At 31.5% G+C, this 15,496-nt stretch overlaps 1 protein-coding gene across 1 annotated transcript in view; it reads right to left on the bottom strand.

Annotated features, from left to right (window-relative positions):
- LOC123656350 (POU domain, class 6, transcription factor 2) overlaps positions 1–15,496 on the bottom strand; it is a 161,792-nt gene continuing 146,296 nt past the window's right edge. The window contains exons 9-13 of the mRNA XM_045592044.1: positions 5,798–5,978; positions 3,647–3,700; positions 2,682–2,765; positions 520–656; positions 1–243 (exon numbers count right to left, since the gene is read on the bottom strand). Of these exons, the coding sequence (XP_045448000.1) occupies positions 119–243; positions 520–656; positions 2,682–2,765; positions 3,647–3,700; positions 5,798–5,978 (581 nt within the window). The 3' untranslated portion in view covers positions 1–118. The remainder of the gene's footprint in view (positions 244–519; positions 657–2,681; positions 2,766–3,646; positions 3,701–5,797; positions 5,979–15,496) is intronic.

Here is a 15,496-nt window from a genome sequence, read left to right as displayed (position 1 = left end):
ACGAACGAAAATGTATTTAATATCACACTTGGTACTTATCAGCTGAGGTTTCATTTTTTAATATATTTCCTATAGATGTTACGATAATCCGATGTTATCTAAATGTCCTACTTTATTTTTAGACCATTCCTTTTGACATCATTCTAACGGTGTTCTTTAAAGCCTGCCGTTTGTTACAAAACCATATTCTGATGACTTCTCGCTCGTAGCCCAGCTGATGTGCGAGACCGGTTATTTCGGTGCCTGTAAAAATAGATATATGTATGAGTTCGATTCGAATTTGAATGTTTGAATGAAAAACTACCGCACGTTCGATTTTCAAACACAAATAGATAGAAGTTACGAATATGTAAGGAGACGGTTACCTATCGTAATAAATTTCGAATTCACAATTTTTGAGATATCGAAAGTAGGCACCAAATTACAAAGTATTAAGTTGGGTTGGGATGGGTATTTAAATTGTTATTTTCACGCCCGTTTTTTAAATAATCGTTTTTTATTTTATTTCATAGAACTTACCAGAAGGATGAGTGTTTCTTTCGAAGTGTGCGTTGAGTAGTTCCAGAGCTTGAGGTGTGAAGGAGGTCCGCCGTTTGCGTTTCTTACTCGGTTCCATGCCTATGAAGTCTGTTAAATGATTCTGTCCTGATGCGTACCTGGAAGAAGATATTTTAAAATTTATATATTTTATTAACTGTTTACATGCATAAATTAAACGCTGCTTAAACGTTCGGATAAGGTTATCTACAGAATTAACTAATACTGTTTGATGTTGGTCCGGGTTTAAAAGACATTAAGTGCTTATTTCTAAAGTAACAAAGCCTTCCATCTATTTAGCAAAACAAAATTATCTTACCGTAAAAATACAAAAGTATTTAAGTACCTAAATGTGTTAAAAAAGACAAAAAAAAAACAAACTAACGCATACAAATATTACGGCACATGTGAAAGATACGTTTATGAAAGAAAGCCATTACGATGTTATGCATTGAAGTATATAAAATATGAGTATACCTAAATATAAAATATATGCAATAAAACATGCAGTTCTTAACTAGAAATAGATCAGATTTAGTTTCTTTTCAAGTTCATATTGAAAAACAAAATAAGCTGATGATCGTCAAATGCAAATAGTACACCTTGGTCTGGTTTCATAATGCCAATGACATTTGAATCTCCTTACATATATGAATCCTGAGTCACGAATAACTTACATGTGATATTGTCTGGCGACAGGAGAACATAGACATACATATATAGGTATAAATTTGGAGGTACTTTTCAAAAGAAGTCATCTTAAGTTTTTGAACAAAATATTTTAAAATTGGAACCAATTTAATTCATTTCACAAAAAGGCTGTATATAAATTCTTAAAAAAATAGCTGTAAATTTGCCTGTGTTAAAAAAAGCAAACAACCTTACTTTAAAACTTAAAAAGTGAACTTGACTATTTTTGGAAATTACGCCCTGAAATGTTATCTTAATCTTATACTTATCGAAGTCGGAAATACAAATATATAATATATAATTTATTTTGTTAAGAATAAAACGAAAAGTCTAGAAAACCATAAACTGGGATGATTTATTCACAGTTAGATACAAGAAAATGTTAATCAATTTTTTTTTTAAAGATAAACAAAGTTTCCAATTTAGTAATAATTTTAAACGAGTATCTATGTAATTAATATGTATCAAATTAAAGAGGAATTGTGTGAGAGATTAATTATGATTCAACAATTAAAAATTGCGACAAAATCGAATATGTCGATTCAATTTGCGGAATTGGTAAAATCAAATGAACCAACAAATGACACCCGCTATTGTGAGGTGACAATTAAAAACTTAACAAGATGATTTGCTAGTTACCATTAATGAAGATGAAACGGGTGGTTACAGTTTTATTAATTCAAGGACTTTCGTTAACCAAGGCGCTCGTTAAAAATTACCACCAAGAGAGAGAGAGCCGATTGCAAATTCAACGCACCATTTGCAATGTTAAACCCGTCCCGTTGCATCCAGATAATGCATTTTAATGATGGAGAATGTAAAATCGATAGATCCTAGTGGTCCTTACAAGATATTAAGTGGTCTTCGGGGATGTAAGCGACACCCGATTTTCTTATAAAACTTAAAATATTAACGTATAACTAATAACTAAAATTTTGTTACTGTTTATTATTTTCCATATCGCCCGTCGATGTGTCGTAACAAATAAGCAACATTGTTGTTGAATTTTAAATTGAATGTATTTAATTAATAATGTAATCAATTATGTATTCAATACACCCAATATACGTGAACATGAATTATTAAAAATATAAGTTACATGTAATTACATTTATATAATATAATAAAATCACTTATATACTAATATGTGTAATAATGTGATGTAAGCATTCAGTGTAAAAATATAAGCAATTCGAAAGTAAATAAAAGTTTTAGCAATAATCGAAATGTCAACAATAATACGTGTGTAAAGGTAAGTGTGAATGTGTTAGTAACATCATATAAAAAATAAGGAATAGACAAAACAAAGCATATAAAGGTGCACAGATAACCTAACCAAAGCTCAGTTAGTCCAGATTTGAGAAATATCTTTCACGTTGCTAAGCGTTAAGGCCAAATGTGACACGGACACGATTGCACAATACGCACATATTCACTCAAACAGTAATAGTTACCTCTCTTCGGCTTCCTTCATCCAACGTTCAAGCACCGGCTTGATTTTCTGCGCACTTTTTGGAGTTATATCCAATTTCTCAAATCTGTATCGAACATAAATTTTTAATGTTAGAAAACTTGCACGCACCGAAAAAAATTTAGCGCGGTGAAGCGTTTACGCGATAAAATTATCCCAATCCAAATTAACAGGCACAAAATACAGGACATTGACATTGCGTTAACGTTTAGACATACAACAACAAAAAAAAAAACAATAGGCAATTTAGGCCGGCGAGGTAATCAGTTTGATTAATACCGTACATGGTAACAATAAAATGAATTCAATTAGAAACGAAAGGTAACGTATGCCAATGCCCTGGCTTTGAATTGCGCTAAAATGAATTATAAAAGAATAATAAAAAAGTAATGAAATAATACATCATGCTAGATAAGATGGAAAGTTTGAAATAATTTGAGACGTAACATACAACAGATTTAATAAAATTCTCACAACGATCACTCATAGCGTCGAACAGACTGCATGTGCTCGGTACATTAGTGTTGCGCGTTTGTCTTAACATCAAAATGTGATTCGCCTGATGCATAACGCCTTACAGTAATTACTCGTATGTAAATACGGTGTACGTGTGAAAAGGAAAAGAAAAAGAACGCCAAAACCCGCAATTAGATATAAATGTATGCGGCTTACATTCACGTGGTATGCACGGATCGCCGATCGAGATTAGATAACATTAAACAGCGTTGAAACATTTTGATTTAAAGACAATCGTCGTACGAATAGGATCGTCGTCGTTTAGTGTGTGGAAGCGTGTGCTTAATGTATGTAACGGGGTAGTATCGTCGAAGCTGTCGTTTTTTACAATAGCATAATATATATAGCGGTACTTAGTGAAATATTAAATTGTAATCAGTCAACGGTAACTTCGAGGATACTTGGTGTAGGGTAAAGAAACAAAACACATACATGTTTTGTTGTTGTGAAGACAGCTGAGCTGCTAGCATCTGCGAAGCCAGGGCACTGGGGACGGTAACAAATTATATGTTAGAGTATTTTCTGTGAAAGCACTCCTCGGAATATCTAAGGAGCACAACATATTATGATCAATGTAAAGCATAAGAGGAAATCGAGTCGCACACTAGGTTTATTCTTTTATATAGTTATGAATTTTAAAATAACCAAACTTTTCTATTTGCGATTAAATAACTGTTACGAAATGTTTTCATTTGAAACTAGGACATTAGACGTGTCGATCGTAGAATAAAATCAATTTTAAATGTTAGTAAACAATACCTCTGTTACAAGCAGGAGATGCGTTGACGCAGTCTATCTAATATAAAATTGTAATACCAGCGCCCATGCTTAATTCAATATTTGTCGACATCGACAATGATCAGGGGCACATTGACCATATAAATATGAAAAGTTATTCGACTCAACGGTATTCGTAAAGATCAATGACAACCTAAAGTGTCGCATGATGTATAAGTGGAACGTGCACATATAACTATATGCACAATAAAACTTTTTCCTTTCAAAATATGAAAATATACGTTAATCATTTCTTATTAAACAGTTATAAAAAAATAATAGATTCCTTTGCCAGCGCAGCCGACAGCGTCATCAGGCCCGTCTAAGTGATGCATAAGGTGTATTCAGGAATAATAAATTTTAATTATAATGCAAATTAATTGAGTCCAGCATAATCAAAGGGGTAGAGACCGTGTAGCAGCGTCACAATAGCAAATTGGGGCGAAAGAAAAATTAATGGAAAATGAAATCACGACGGGACAAAGACAGGGGAATTCTACTCTTTTAATTACACGAAAAAAGTAATTACGCCAAGATAATTAATTAACTGGAACAGAAGTAACGATTAATGATTTTATTATACGAACGAGGTCGTTGGGGCCGAGTTGAAATTTCTTTCGAGTTGTCTGCCGCCTTGCTCGATCGGTCCAATCGTGAAAAACGTTTTTTGAACGTTTGATTTACTTTCAATTAAACGTTATTAGTAAATCGAAGCCTGTGTAATGAAAACAAGGCTGTGTAATAATTGTTGATTACGGATTGGTCATCAAAATCAATACCTTTGACATTACCGTATTTTTTATTCGCTATAACTAATTTAAATTTAATTTGTATCGATTTTATGTATATATTTCTACACTTTATTTGTATAATACATATATAATAAGTGAGGTCTAAAAGAGGTCTTAGTGACCTTAATACGAACAAAAATTTCATTAATGTTCTATAACAGAGCAAACTTTTATAATAAGCTGTGTAAATAATTTATTAAAAACTATTTTAAGTAAATTTTTCATTATTAATATGTTAAATAATCTAGAATACAATATACAAAAAAACTATGTAATATATTATAGTATAATTGTATATATTTTATTAATGAAGTCAAACCGAGGATCGTAATCTGAGTTATGGAACGCGTAAAACATATTTCGATAAAATTAACTAATTTATCAAACGTTCAAATGACCACCGTCGTAATATTATTAATGTTATAGTTAATTACACTTATATTCTTATGTTGATGAAAATGAAATTCTTAATGTATGTACTGTTTGTTGGTGTAAAAAAAATGTTTAATTACCAGGCCCGTCTGGCCTTAAAAAATCGTAGGCCAAGACAGCGTAACAGAACGGAAGCCGTCCAAATGGTAATTAATTAAACGAATTGTAAGCAATGAAAGGAGTCATGCTGTTTTACAAATCACTTCAATTAACGTTATTAAAAAGTTATTGTAATATCTGCGTGACGACTGACCGATAAAATTTGTTTTTAGTCCCGCAGGGCACGGACTCAAAAAGAGTCACGTTGTTTTGACTAAAGTATGATTTGATGACCCGACATTTTAATTAAATACTTAATAAATTTATTATTATTATTACATATTAGCTACCGACCGTTATAAAATAATACAACCGAGCGTGCCACTCCATTTCGCTTTTAATTCAACAGACAAAACATTTGATATTGGCAGGTATTTGTTCAAAAAATTGTGTCATTATTGAGACTCATACAAATGAATACTAATAAAAATAACAGGTGAAGTGAGCAAAATAAACGAAAGTGCATTATTTAATAAATCCTTACCTGCAGATAGCGCTTTGGCTGTATGCCGGCCCTTCGGTGACAGAGAGAGCCTGCCCTACTTGCGTCTGCGTTAGCCCGAGACCTAATCGCCGCAACTTAAAAGCTTTGGCGAATTCTTTTATGTCTTCTAGGTTAATGCCGTCCACTACGTTGCCGGATGACTGACTGATGGTAGGTTGATCTAGTAAAAGAAAATATATATATGTAAATTAAATGTGAAACAGTTAAAAAAATATTAACCGATCAACTTAACCGTCAAGAGAAACAAGATTGGTTTAATAAAAAAGTAATAATTTAATGCCATTACAGCGTCTTCGAAGTTAAGATTATAGATAGGTTTAGTGGGCGATTTGTGTAATTAGCAGATGGTGGCGGTGCTAATTATGCGGAATATCATTAGTGAGGAGACGTACCGCGGCAGCGTCCCCCTGCTTAGCTAACCGATGACAAATTACTTCCCTGCCTTACCCCACTAGTTTGAGCAGTAGTCTGCACCAATTAAGACAAGGTAGGGTTGGTAAATTGGCAATCGTTCCTCCATTTACCGGTGTACGGTGTACCAAACGCAGACGATTCGTAATTTCGTTTATGTGCCGATGAATTGTTATTGTGACAGCCTTGGGGCGTGTGTAGTCGTCTATAATTACAAGAATTTCGCAATCTAAGAAACTAATAAACTAATATTTCGCCAAGATGTGACCTAACTATTCGATAAATGTAAGTCATATCAGAGTAAATTAAGAGAAGCTATAAATCCGATGTAAAATACATCCTTATTGAGTATTGTTCATATTTTTACAATACGAAATGATTGCCTTTTACATTGTGTCACAGTGTGTCCGCTATTATTTTGACTAATTAATACGTATTTTTAAAAAAAAGTAATTGAAATCATCAAAGTAATGAAAATAATTGAAGTGATCATTCTTTGGATCATATAATTTCACTTGACAAAATACGGAAAAAATAATAATAATGAAAACAATTGGAAGTATGAAGTTTAATGATTTGATTGTCGTAATTATACTCGACGAATTTTAACAATGCAACTGTTCATTACTCTTTTTTTTAATTTTTCATTTATACGATGTCTTTATCTTATCTTCAAAACAACTAAACAATTGTGAGTTTGTTTCCCAATTATCCAGTATCGCGTGATGAGACGCACCCATTAATTAATTTACAAAGATAAGTCAATTGGCTAAAAGCGATGGTAACTATGGCGAGCCGAATTCAATACTAATGCATCAAGATACCGTACTCTTAATTGTTTAATACATGTTATAAATTAATTAGATACAATTACAGTTTGCGTGTTGTTCTGTCCGAACGTTTATTGACCCGCGTTACATGTAGGAGAACAATTTAAAAGTAATGCCAATTAAGTATTTTTGGCAGATACTTTCTTCGGTATTTGCGTGTTTTAGATAGGTACGTTTTTAATTACGTTGAAAACTTTTTTGATAGGTATTACCTGATTATCAGCCTGTTTACATGGTTACTGCTGTTTAAATATTAATTGTTGAACATATTTGTATTGAGTTCGAAATTATTTTTGGAATTCTTTTATCCTAGTTATACCAACATTATTTTAAGTAAAATACATGAATGATATTTTAAAGATTGATGAGGATGTGACCCTAATCACCTATATTTAAGATTGAATAAAAAAAATATTATTTTAAAATTTACGTTACTTTTAAAAATAGCGCTCTTAATTTAAAAATAATTTTAACACTATTTAGATATTAAGTATTATGAAAAATACGAGTACACTGAAAACCTACCATAAAGTTAATTTAATCTGAATATAATCTGAATATACCCAAAATAGTTTTCTCTTCAAAACGATCCGCTAATATTGGATTTGCGTTTTTTGAAGGGCGGTTAATGCCTCTTTCACATGCTAACAACGTGATGTAAAACTCAACGATTATAGAAACAAGTCGTTACATTAAAATTTTGTATTCAACGGTTGATTATCCTTAATAAAATTTGAAGTGATTACATTGATCATGTAAAGTGAAAATTGTATAGTTTTCTATGCGAACGTTACAAGAAATATTATCGCTCGCACATTATAATCGGACACGCAAATTAAAAATATTTTCGAAACATAGTTAATAGATCAAATTATCCGAACCGAATCGACATATTTCGTGTTACGATTACGATTAAGAACGGTATAGCTTTTGTATCGATTAATTTTATATTACAAACGTAAACCATTTGAGTGCTTTCAAGAGTTTATTGGAGGAATAAAGCCGCGTTCGATAAGTTTGACCCTCATAATATTACCGAAGTTTTCGTTTCGATTCGTAATTAAAATCCTATTTCATTATGAAATATCTATTATCAACGTCGAATGAGAATTAGCTAATTCTTTTTTAATAAGTTACGGTATTTTAAGATCAAAATTATGGGATAAAAACAACTATTTTATACTAAAGCTTTCATATCGCATCTGAAATCTTTCCTTGCTACTAGTATTTTTTATATAAATGCCGGACCTACCTCGCCTGTATTGAGATTTCTATTGTTAGCGAGTAAAATGATGAATTGTTTATTTATGTAAACCTATACTAAGAATTTATGTACACCGATAAGTAAGACTTTAAAAAACTGGCGGTTAATATGTAACTTGTATTAAATTATAATAATGGGTTGTCTGGAAGAAATGGCTAATTAGCCATAAGTCTGCCCATTGTACTTCACTGCAACTATCTTTATGCTTTGTTTGTAATATATTTGTGGTGTACAATAAAATATAAAATAAATAAATAAATCTGGTTACAATAATTGTATTTTAAATCACTAATTTCAATTGGTAATATTGTTTATATAGCAGTGGAAATCATTAAACAGAAAACACAACAAAATTTTTAATCCTATTTAATATTTATTAAACTGTAGCCTTGCACACGCATTTAGCCTGTAATATCCCGCGGCTGGGCATAAGCCTTTTTCTCCATGTAGGAGAAGGATTGGAGCTTACCAAGCTGCTCTACTACAGAATGGCGGGTTGTTCCCTACTATGAGTAACGATCGCTATCAGGTATTCATGATAACAACCGGACCGACGCCTTAACGTGTTCTTCGAGATACTCATAAAGACAGATATCCAAGCCGGAAAGAAATATTTGTATAATTACAAATATCCATCCCGAGCGGGAATCAAAACCAACAATCGTCGGCGTTTTAGTCGACTACTCGCATCACTACACCAGAGCGGTTGTTGTGCCTTGATATAATAAAATTATTAAATAGTAAACTTACATATATACATATACTACTCCGTAGAGTTTATTTGATATATTTATACACAGAAATATATAAATATATTATATATATATTTATTTAAACACAATGACTACACCTACATAATATATAACAGAAAGGGCGACCAGATTCAGATACACTTTTAAGGGACCTGTTTTCTTTGTTCCTTTTATTGATTGTGCTCAATTTTATCGACTACGTTAATTATTTGTAATGGGTTTTAATTAGTTAATTAATTAATTTAGTCGGAGACGAGAATGCGGCGCGAGTCGGCCCCTTTGATGTCGCCACTTAGGCTTTATTTTGACCGCTTTTGTAAATTTTTAATTCAAGATTAAAATTCTGGGTAATAGTTGTTGTCGAACGTGAAATTCTTTGAATTTTTCAAACGAAAATAATAAATAATTTCAAAATATATTTATATTATAAAACGTTTTTGAATGGCATAAATGTACCACATTTTTCTATAACTAGGGTAAAGAAAAAACCTTCAAAATATTTTTTATTATCTATAGAAGATTAGAGAAGATAGTAGAATTGAGTAACCTCCTCCTTTTTTTGAAGTCGGTTACAACAAAGCAGATTTATAGGTATGTTTACTAAAAAAGTATATAGCTTTAGTGTTCAAAGTAAATATAGATATACTTAAACCTTACTTATTTAAAGTGTAGTGAGGACAGCTGTACAAGTTTTTAAACAAAAGACAAACGCCTAATTCTTTTGTCGAAACATTTATTAGACTTTCCAACTAAGGGAAACGAATCTTTTCACCCTAAAGTGATCTTAAGCAGACTTTATATACCTTACGAGGCAAACTGCTTGCCATGTAAAAGAAGAATTATACCACCACCACGCAGCTCTACTGGGGTTGTGGATAATATCATTACCATAAGTAACGATCCTTACCAAGTGTTTAAAAAAAGCAACGAATTTCAATGTTTTTGAATGAAATGAAAACAACCATACCAGAAAAAAACGATTGTATAAAACCAAACATTTCCTTCTCCAAACATCAACTTGCTCCACTAAACCTGAGGCTCGGCGTTAATGGAACTTTCGTGGCACTACACCATAACAATTGTCTATTCACCCTATCTAAATGTATCCTATCGATTTAATATAGATAAATTAGTGCTGCCAGTAAACAGCAGAGGAACTGAGTAATTTAGTAATTGTATCAACTAACAACGAATTAAATAGTAATCAATAGAACTGGGGCCTCGGGGAAGACCGACGACGCTTTTTCTGTTAACGACACGGATACGATAATATATTGATATTATATGACTAGCTCGTGGCCCTGGACCTGCTTTTAGCTCCGCGGGTTGAGGTTTCGATTCCCGTCTGAGTCTGGGTGTAACATTTGTATTCATATATTTATATATCTAATATTTATATGTACCTACGGCTGTTACCTATAACACAAGCATTAAGTTGCTTATCGTAGGAACAGACGACCGTGTGTGTATGTTATAAGATATTTATTTATTAATTTATTGATCAACCTATTTACAAACACTTCCTTTAAAAACATATTTTCGCAAACTCAATCAAACACGTGTATTACATAAAATGTAATGTATATAATGTTATTTAAATATATCCATTTAGTTTACTATTTCCTGTAAAGTTTTCTTTTTAATTTAACGAAGTTTGTAAACTCAACCGCATCGATTGATCATTATCGTGGTAATGTCCATTCTAGGTGACATTAACGAAAGAATCTATGCTCTTTTGTCTCCATTGGAAACAATTATTTTAATAGAAGAAGAAGAAAAAAAAACCACATATTAGTAGGTATTACTACACACACACGTATGGGTAGTAGTAATACCTACTAATACTTATTATAGAATTTTTGACGTTTTTATTTTAATTCGATCAAATTAGTCCGACAAAAATCTCTATTAAGTAAGCATCATGAGAGGCTGAAACTAAAAAGGGGTGAAGTAGTAAGCTTAAACATCATAACCAGTGAAATTGCACACAGTTTTTAACTGACATCAAAAAAAGGTTACTTAATTCGACTGTAAATATCTTTATATATATATTTCTTGTGTGCGTGTGTATGTCACTGAACTCCTCCTAGACGGCTGGACCGATTTTGATGAAATTTTTTGTGTGAGTTGAAGGGGATTCGATGATGGTTTAGATTTACAATTTGGTCCACTGGAAAATGTTTATTTAACTAATTTTTCATTTATAAATAGTTGTAAATTTTGGAATGTTTTACATTGGATCCGGTAGACTGCGCTACCATTGCAGCATCAAATATTAAATATTATTCTATTTTCAGTTTGATCCGATAGTTGGTGCTGCGATCAAATTGAGAAAAATATTTGAAATTTTGTGTTATGGCAAAACATCGTTTGCGGGGTCAGCTAGTGTTTTTATATGTTCGAGAATAACTTGTCGTTTATGAACCGATTTTAATAATTCTTTCTTTATTGGAAAGGAGATATCCCAGGTGTGGTACCATGATAAGGAAACCAGGATCTGATGATGGTATCCCAGAGAAATCGAGGAAAACCCTCGAAAATCGTAGAGACGACTAGTGCGTTTGTTAATTTTGTTCGGCTACTTACGCTGTAATACTTGTCGATGTAATTGAAGTCGGTTTTTTCGTTTGCGAGCAAACACAATTATTCGATTTGGAACATTGTCTTTATTTTGATTCCTTGTACTTACACACATCGCATTAAAATGTATACTAAGTATTAGGTATAAGTATATAAATAGCAGATATTTCCGTTGTATACTTATTGAATATTAATTAACAGGAAAACTACAAAAATTATTAAAAAATTATAAAAAAAATACATTATATACCAAAATACTTTTAGTTTATTAGTAAATTTATTGAATGTAGTAAAAAGGTTTTTTTCGTTGACAACAGATTATTGTATGAGAATATCTGAAGGTGTGAACGAGGCTCTGGCTTTCAGAAGCTATTAACTCCTAACAAAACCGTGACCTATCGAGTGAGGTTTAAATATCATATATTGTAAATAAGTATTACGATGTTTTATACTTTATGAGACGAAACATTAGTTTCCATTTAGGTTATAGTATTTAGGATATTTATGGTTATATATCTATTTTTTCCTACACTGAGAAAGCTGCCTTTGCCCAGCAGTGGAAGCAAGCTATTTCAAAAAAAAATGTCCATCTCAAAAGAACAGTAAATACAAAACTACATAATTATACTACTTCTTTCTTCAACTTATATGGTAGTTAGGAGATAAAGTAATGAATCAAGATCGTACGCTATTGATAACGCTTAGGTAATTTTTAAAGTCAGTTGTTTGCAGCCTTGCGTAATCCGAAATAAATATTTTGATGGTCTAAAAATATGTATAAAAATCTATTTAAGTAAAATAGGTACGAATGAATGCTCGCTGAATGAAAAATATTTTTGAAATACGTAGTGATATATTTATAATAGTACCAGTGAAAGTTATCAAACATACAAAGACACATTAACGTTCTGTATTAGGACGAAAAATACGAAACCATCTTAACATATATACGTATAACATTATTTCATAAATACGAACAAAAAGTATTTAATCAGGACAAGAAAAACCATAGGCATAAATAAGTATACGAATCAAAATCTATGAATTTATTTATTAATTAATAAACAAAAAAGGTTATGTTAAGGTTAAATTCGATAATGTTATCACGACATTAACCTTTTCGTAATATATGGAAATCGTAATTCGTGTGTTAAATTTAAGAATTTAGAGTTACACATTTATGGTTTCAATGTATAGGCATGTCTGGATTGATATAAATAACAATATAGTTTTATTTACAGTGCGGTTTGATATAAAAGTTTTTAATTTAAATAAATACTAGTATAATGGACTGCGGTCGCGACTGTTAGGATGTTTCATCGTGGTTTCAAACGGATAACATAGAGTACTTCTAAATTTGAAATTGCTTTGTAATATATAAAGTAAAATGTTATGACGGAAAACTACAATTATAAATACTTAAGTTTCATTACATATGTATAGTTGCTATTGCTATTATGTACACTAATAAAATAAAGAGAAGATTTGTAACTTTGTGAATTTGAACGTAAGTAGTAATCTTCTAATGTACGTTTTTGATTATTGAACTATTCCTAAGATCCTGTGTTATATCCTAAGGGTTATAAACTGTATGTTTATTCTAGTAAACGTTTTCTATCAAGTTACAGTTTTTGCAAATTTAGTGATAGACATTTTGCTGCTCTACCAGATTTTTTGAGTGTCGCTATAAGCTAAGTTTTTTGTCTCGAATATAATACGCAAAGTCCACACACTGTAAACAGAACTAGAGATTTTTTATAAATAAGAAAATATATATTCTCTCTATATATACTTTCTGTTTTATAATAAAAGTTAACAAGTGTTGATATATCGATAAAGAACTGACACCATCAATAAAGATTATCGCCTGTTACATGTAACATCTTACGTTATAGAAGACAGCGTTAAATCAATGCACTCATCACTAAACAATTACCCGGTTCAGAACTTCTGTCGCACTACGCGGTAAGCACGTGATACTATCCTCTATATTTCTACTATATATACTGCTATCTGACGTATTACGGTATCCAGCTGATAAAAGTTTGTAATGTATTATTGCATTTCACTATTGAATTACACTTTATTTGTGTGACATTTCCAGTTACCTGTGAATCTAAAACTTGTAGTTTATTAATTGAGGCAAACAGGTCTTCATTATCTTTTTAGCTTCTGGTGTCTTCTGTTCGTAACTTATGTTAAGGATAAACTTTTTCCGAAACCGTGAAACAGGTCCTAAATACGGTCACAATAAGAAGCTGGAGTGACACTGATAATAAAAGGTTGCTGATTAATTAAACCATTGTTCCATACACCTCGAGTAAGAACTAATTACGCACGTAACTCGGTCCTCTGCCGTATTGTCAATACGTATAACACGCAGTATCCAAACTTAGACCTGTTTTACCTAAGAACGAAGACGGCACTTAAAAAAGAAATCAAAATGATGCATTTTTCGTAGTATTATCAAAAATATTCAAAACCAGCACCTACAGATTTATACACAAACCCACACTAACACACCTTCGTCTTACATGCACACACCTACACGAACACGCATTCACCTTTTCATGTCTTACACTCACCTCTAACTGCAGTGGAGGATACGGAACATAGCCGTTTACTTTTCATTACTTTCTGTTATTTTTTAAATATAGTGTCTAGTTATGTAATTTATAAAGAATAATATTTTTATATATCAGTGTGATCCTATTTTGGCCATATTTGTAAATTATATTGTAACATACTATTGTAACATAACGCTGTCGGATTGCCTATAAAATAAATAAATAAATAAATTATGAAAGTTTTTCAAATAATTACCGTAACAGTAAATTTCGCTCGCTTTAGGAATAAAAAATTGATTATAAAAACATTTTTGCTGTTGTGTCATTATCCTTTATAAAATCGTAAACTGTGCATTTGATAATGTCATGATCTTCAGCAAAGTGTTGTGCATGAGCCCACAAAGGTTCTGAGTTGGTACAACCGAAAAAAAAATTATAAAAAAGCGTGGTAACGCGCGCAGGGTAAAGCTAGTATTTGATAAACGCAAGAAAAACATTCTTACGACGTCTAGACGAGATATTGTACCAATGTAAGTATAATTGTACTGTAAATAAAATTGAAAAGACCAATAAACTTTTGTTTCAAATAATTAAAACGAACACTTTTTTAATATGAAATAGTTAATTGCTGTTTTGTAGTTTTGAATATTCTTTTATAGTATACGTGCAATCAATGTAACTTTTATGTATAGTACAAATTATTATTTTTTAAATGTTACATAACGTTTCACTAAGCAATTTCAACAATAAAAGCTAAACGACATTGTTCGTCCTAAATCCAATTAAAAATCCATAATTTAGTGAAGACCTAGAATAACAAATTAGTCTAAGTCAAGTTTTAAGGTCAAGCACCAGAAATAAAAGTCTAGACCAGACGGTAGGTTAATGGCTGAAGATACACACGTTAAAAGTTTTATATAACAAAATTGGTGAAATGGGACAATGAAAATAGTCAACTTTAAATAGAATTCAAGCGAGACGTCTGTTACTGAATTTAAATTAAAAATGTAATTATATTTTGTTTTATTTCTGGACCTCCAATAATTTCAATACGCTTCAGCCTGTAACATCTCACTACTGGGCCTCTTTCCCCATGTGAGGACCCTTCTCCCCAGGAGAAGGATCAGAGCTTAATCCACCACGCTGCTCCAATGTGGGTTGGCGGATATATTTTTAATATCGTCTATCAAATATTTTGTTATCCTGTTGTTCTGTTTTCAAAAAAGGGAGATCTATTCATATAGATATTATAAAGTTTAAGATGTGGTTTGTTT

This window comes from Melitaea cinxia, chromosome 9 (assembly GCF_905220565.1).
Source record: "Melitaea cinxia chromosome 9, ilMelCinx1.1, whole genome shotgun sequence".
Taxonomy (NCBI): Eukaryota; Metazoa; Arthropoda; class Insecta; order Lepidoptera; family Nymphalidae; genus Melitaea; species Melitaea cinxia.
This window is presented reverse-complemented; position numbering and strand designations above follow the sequence as displayed.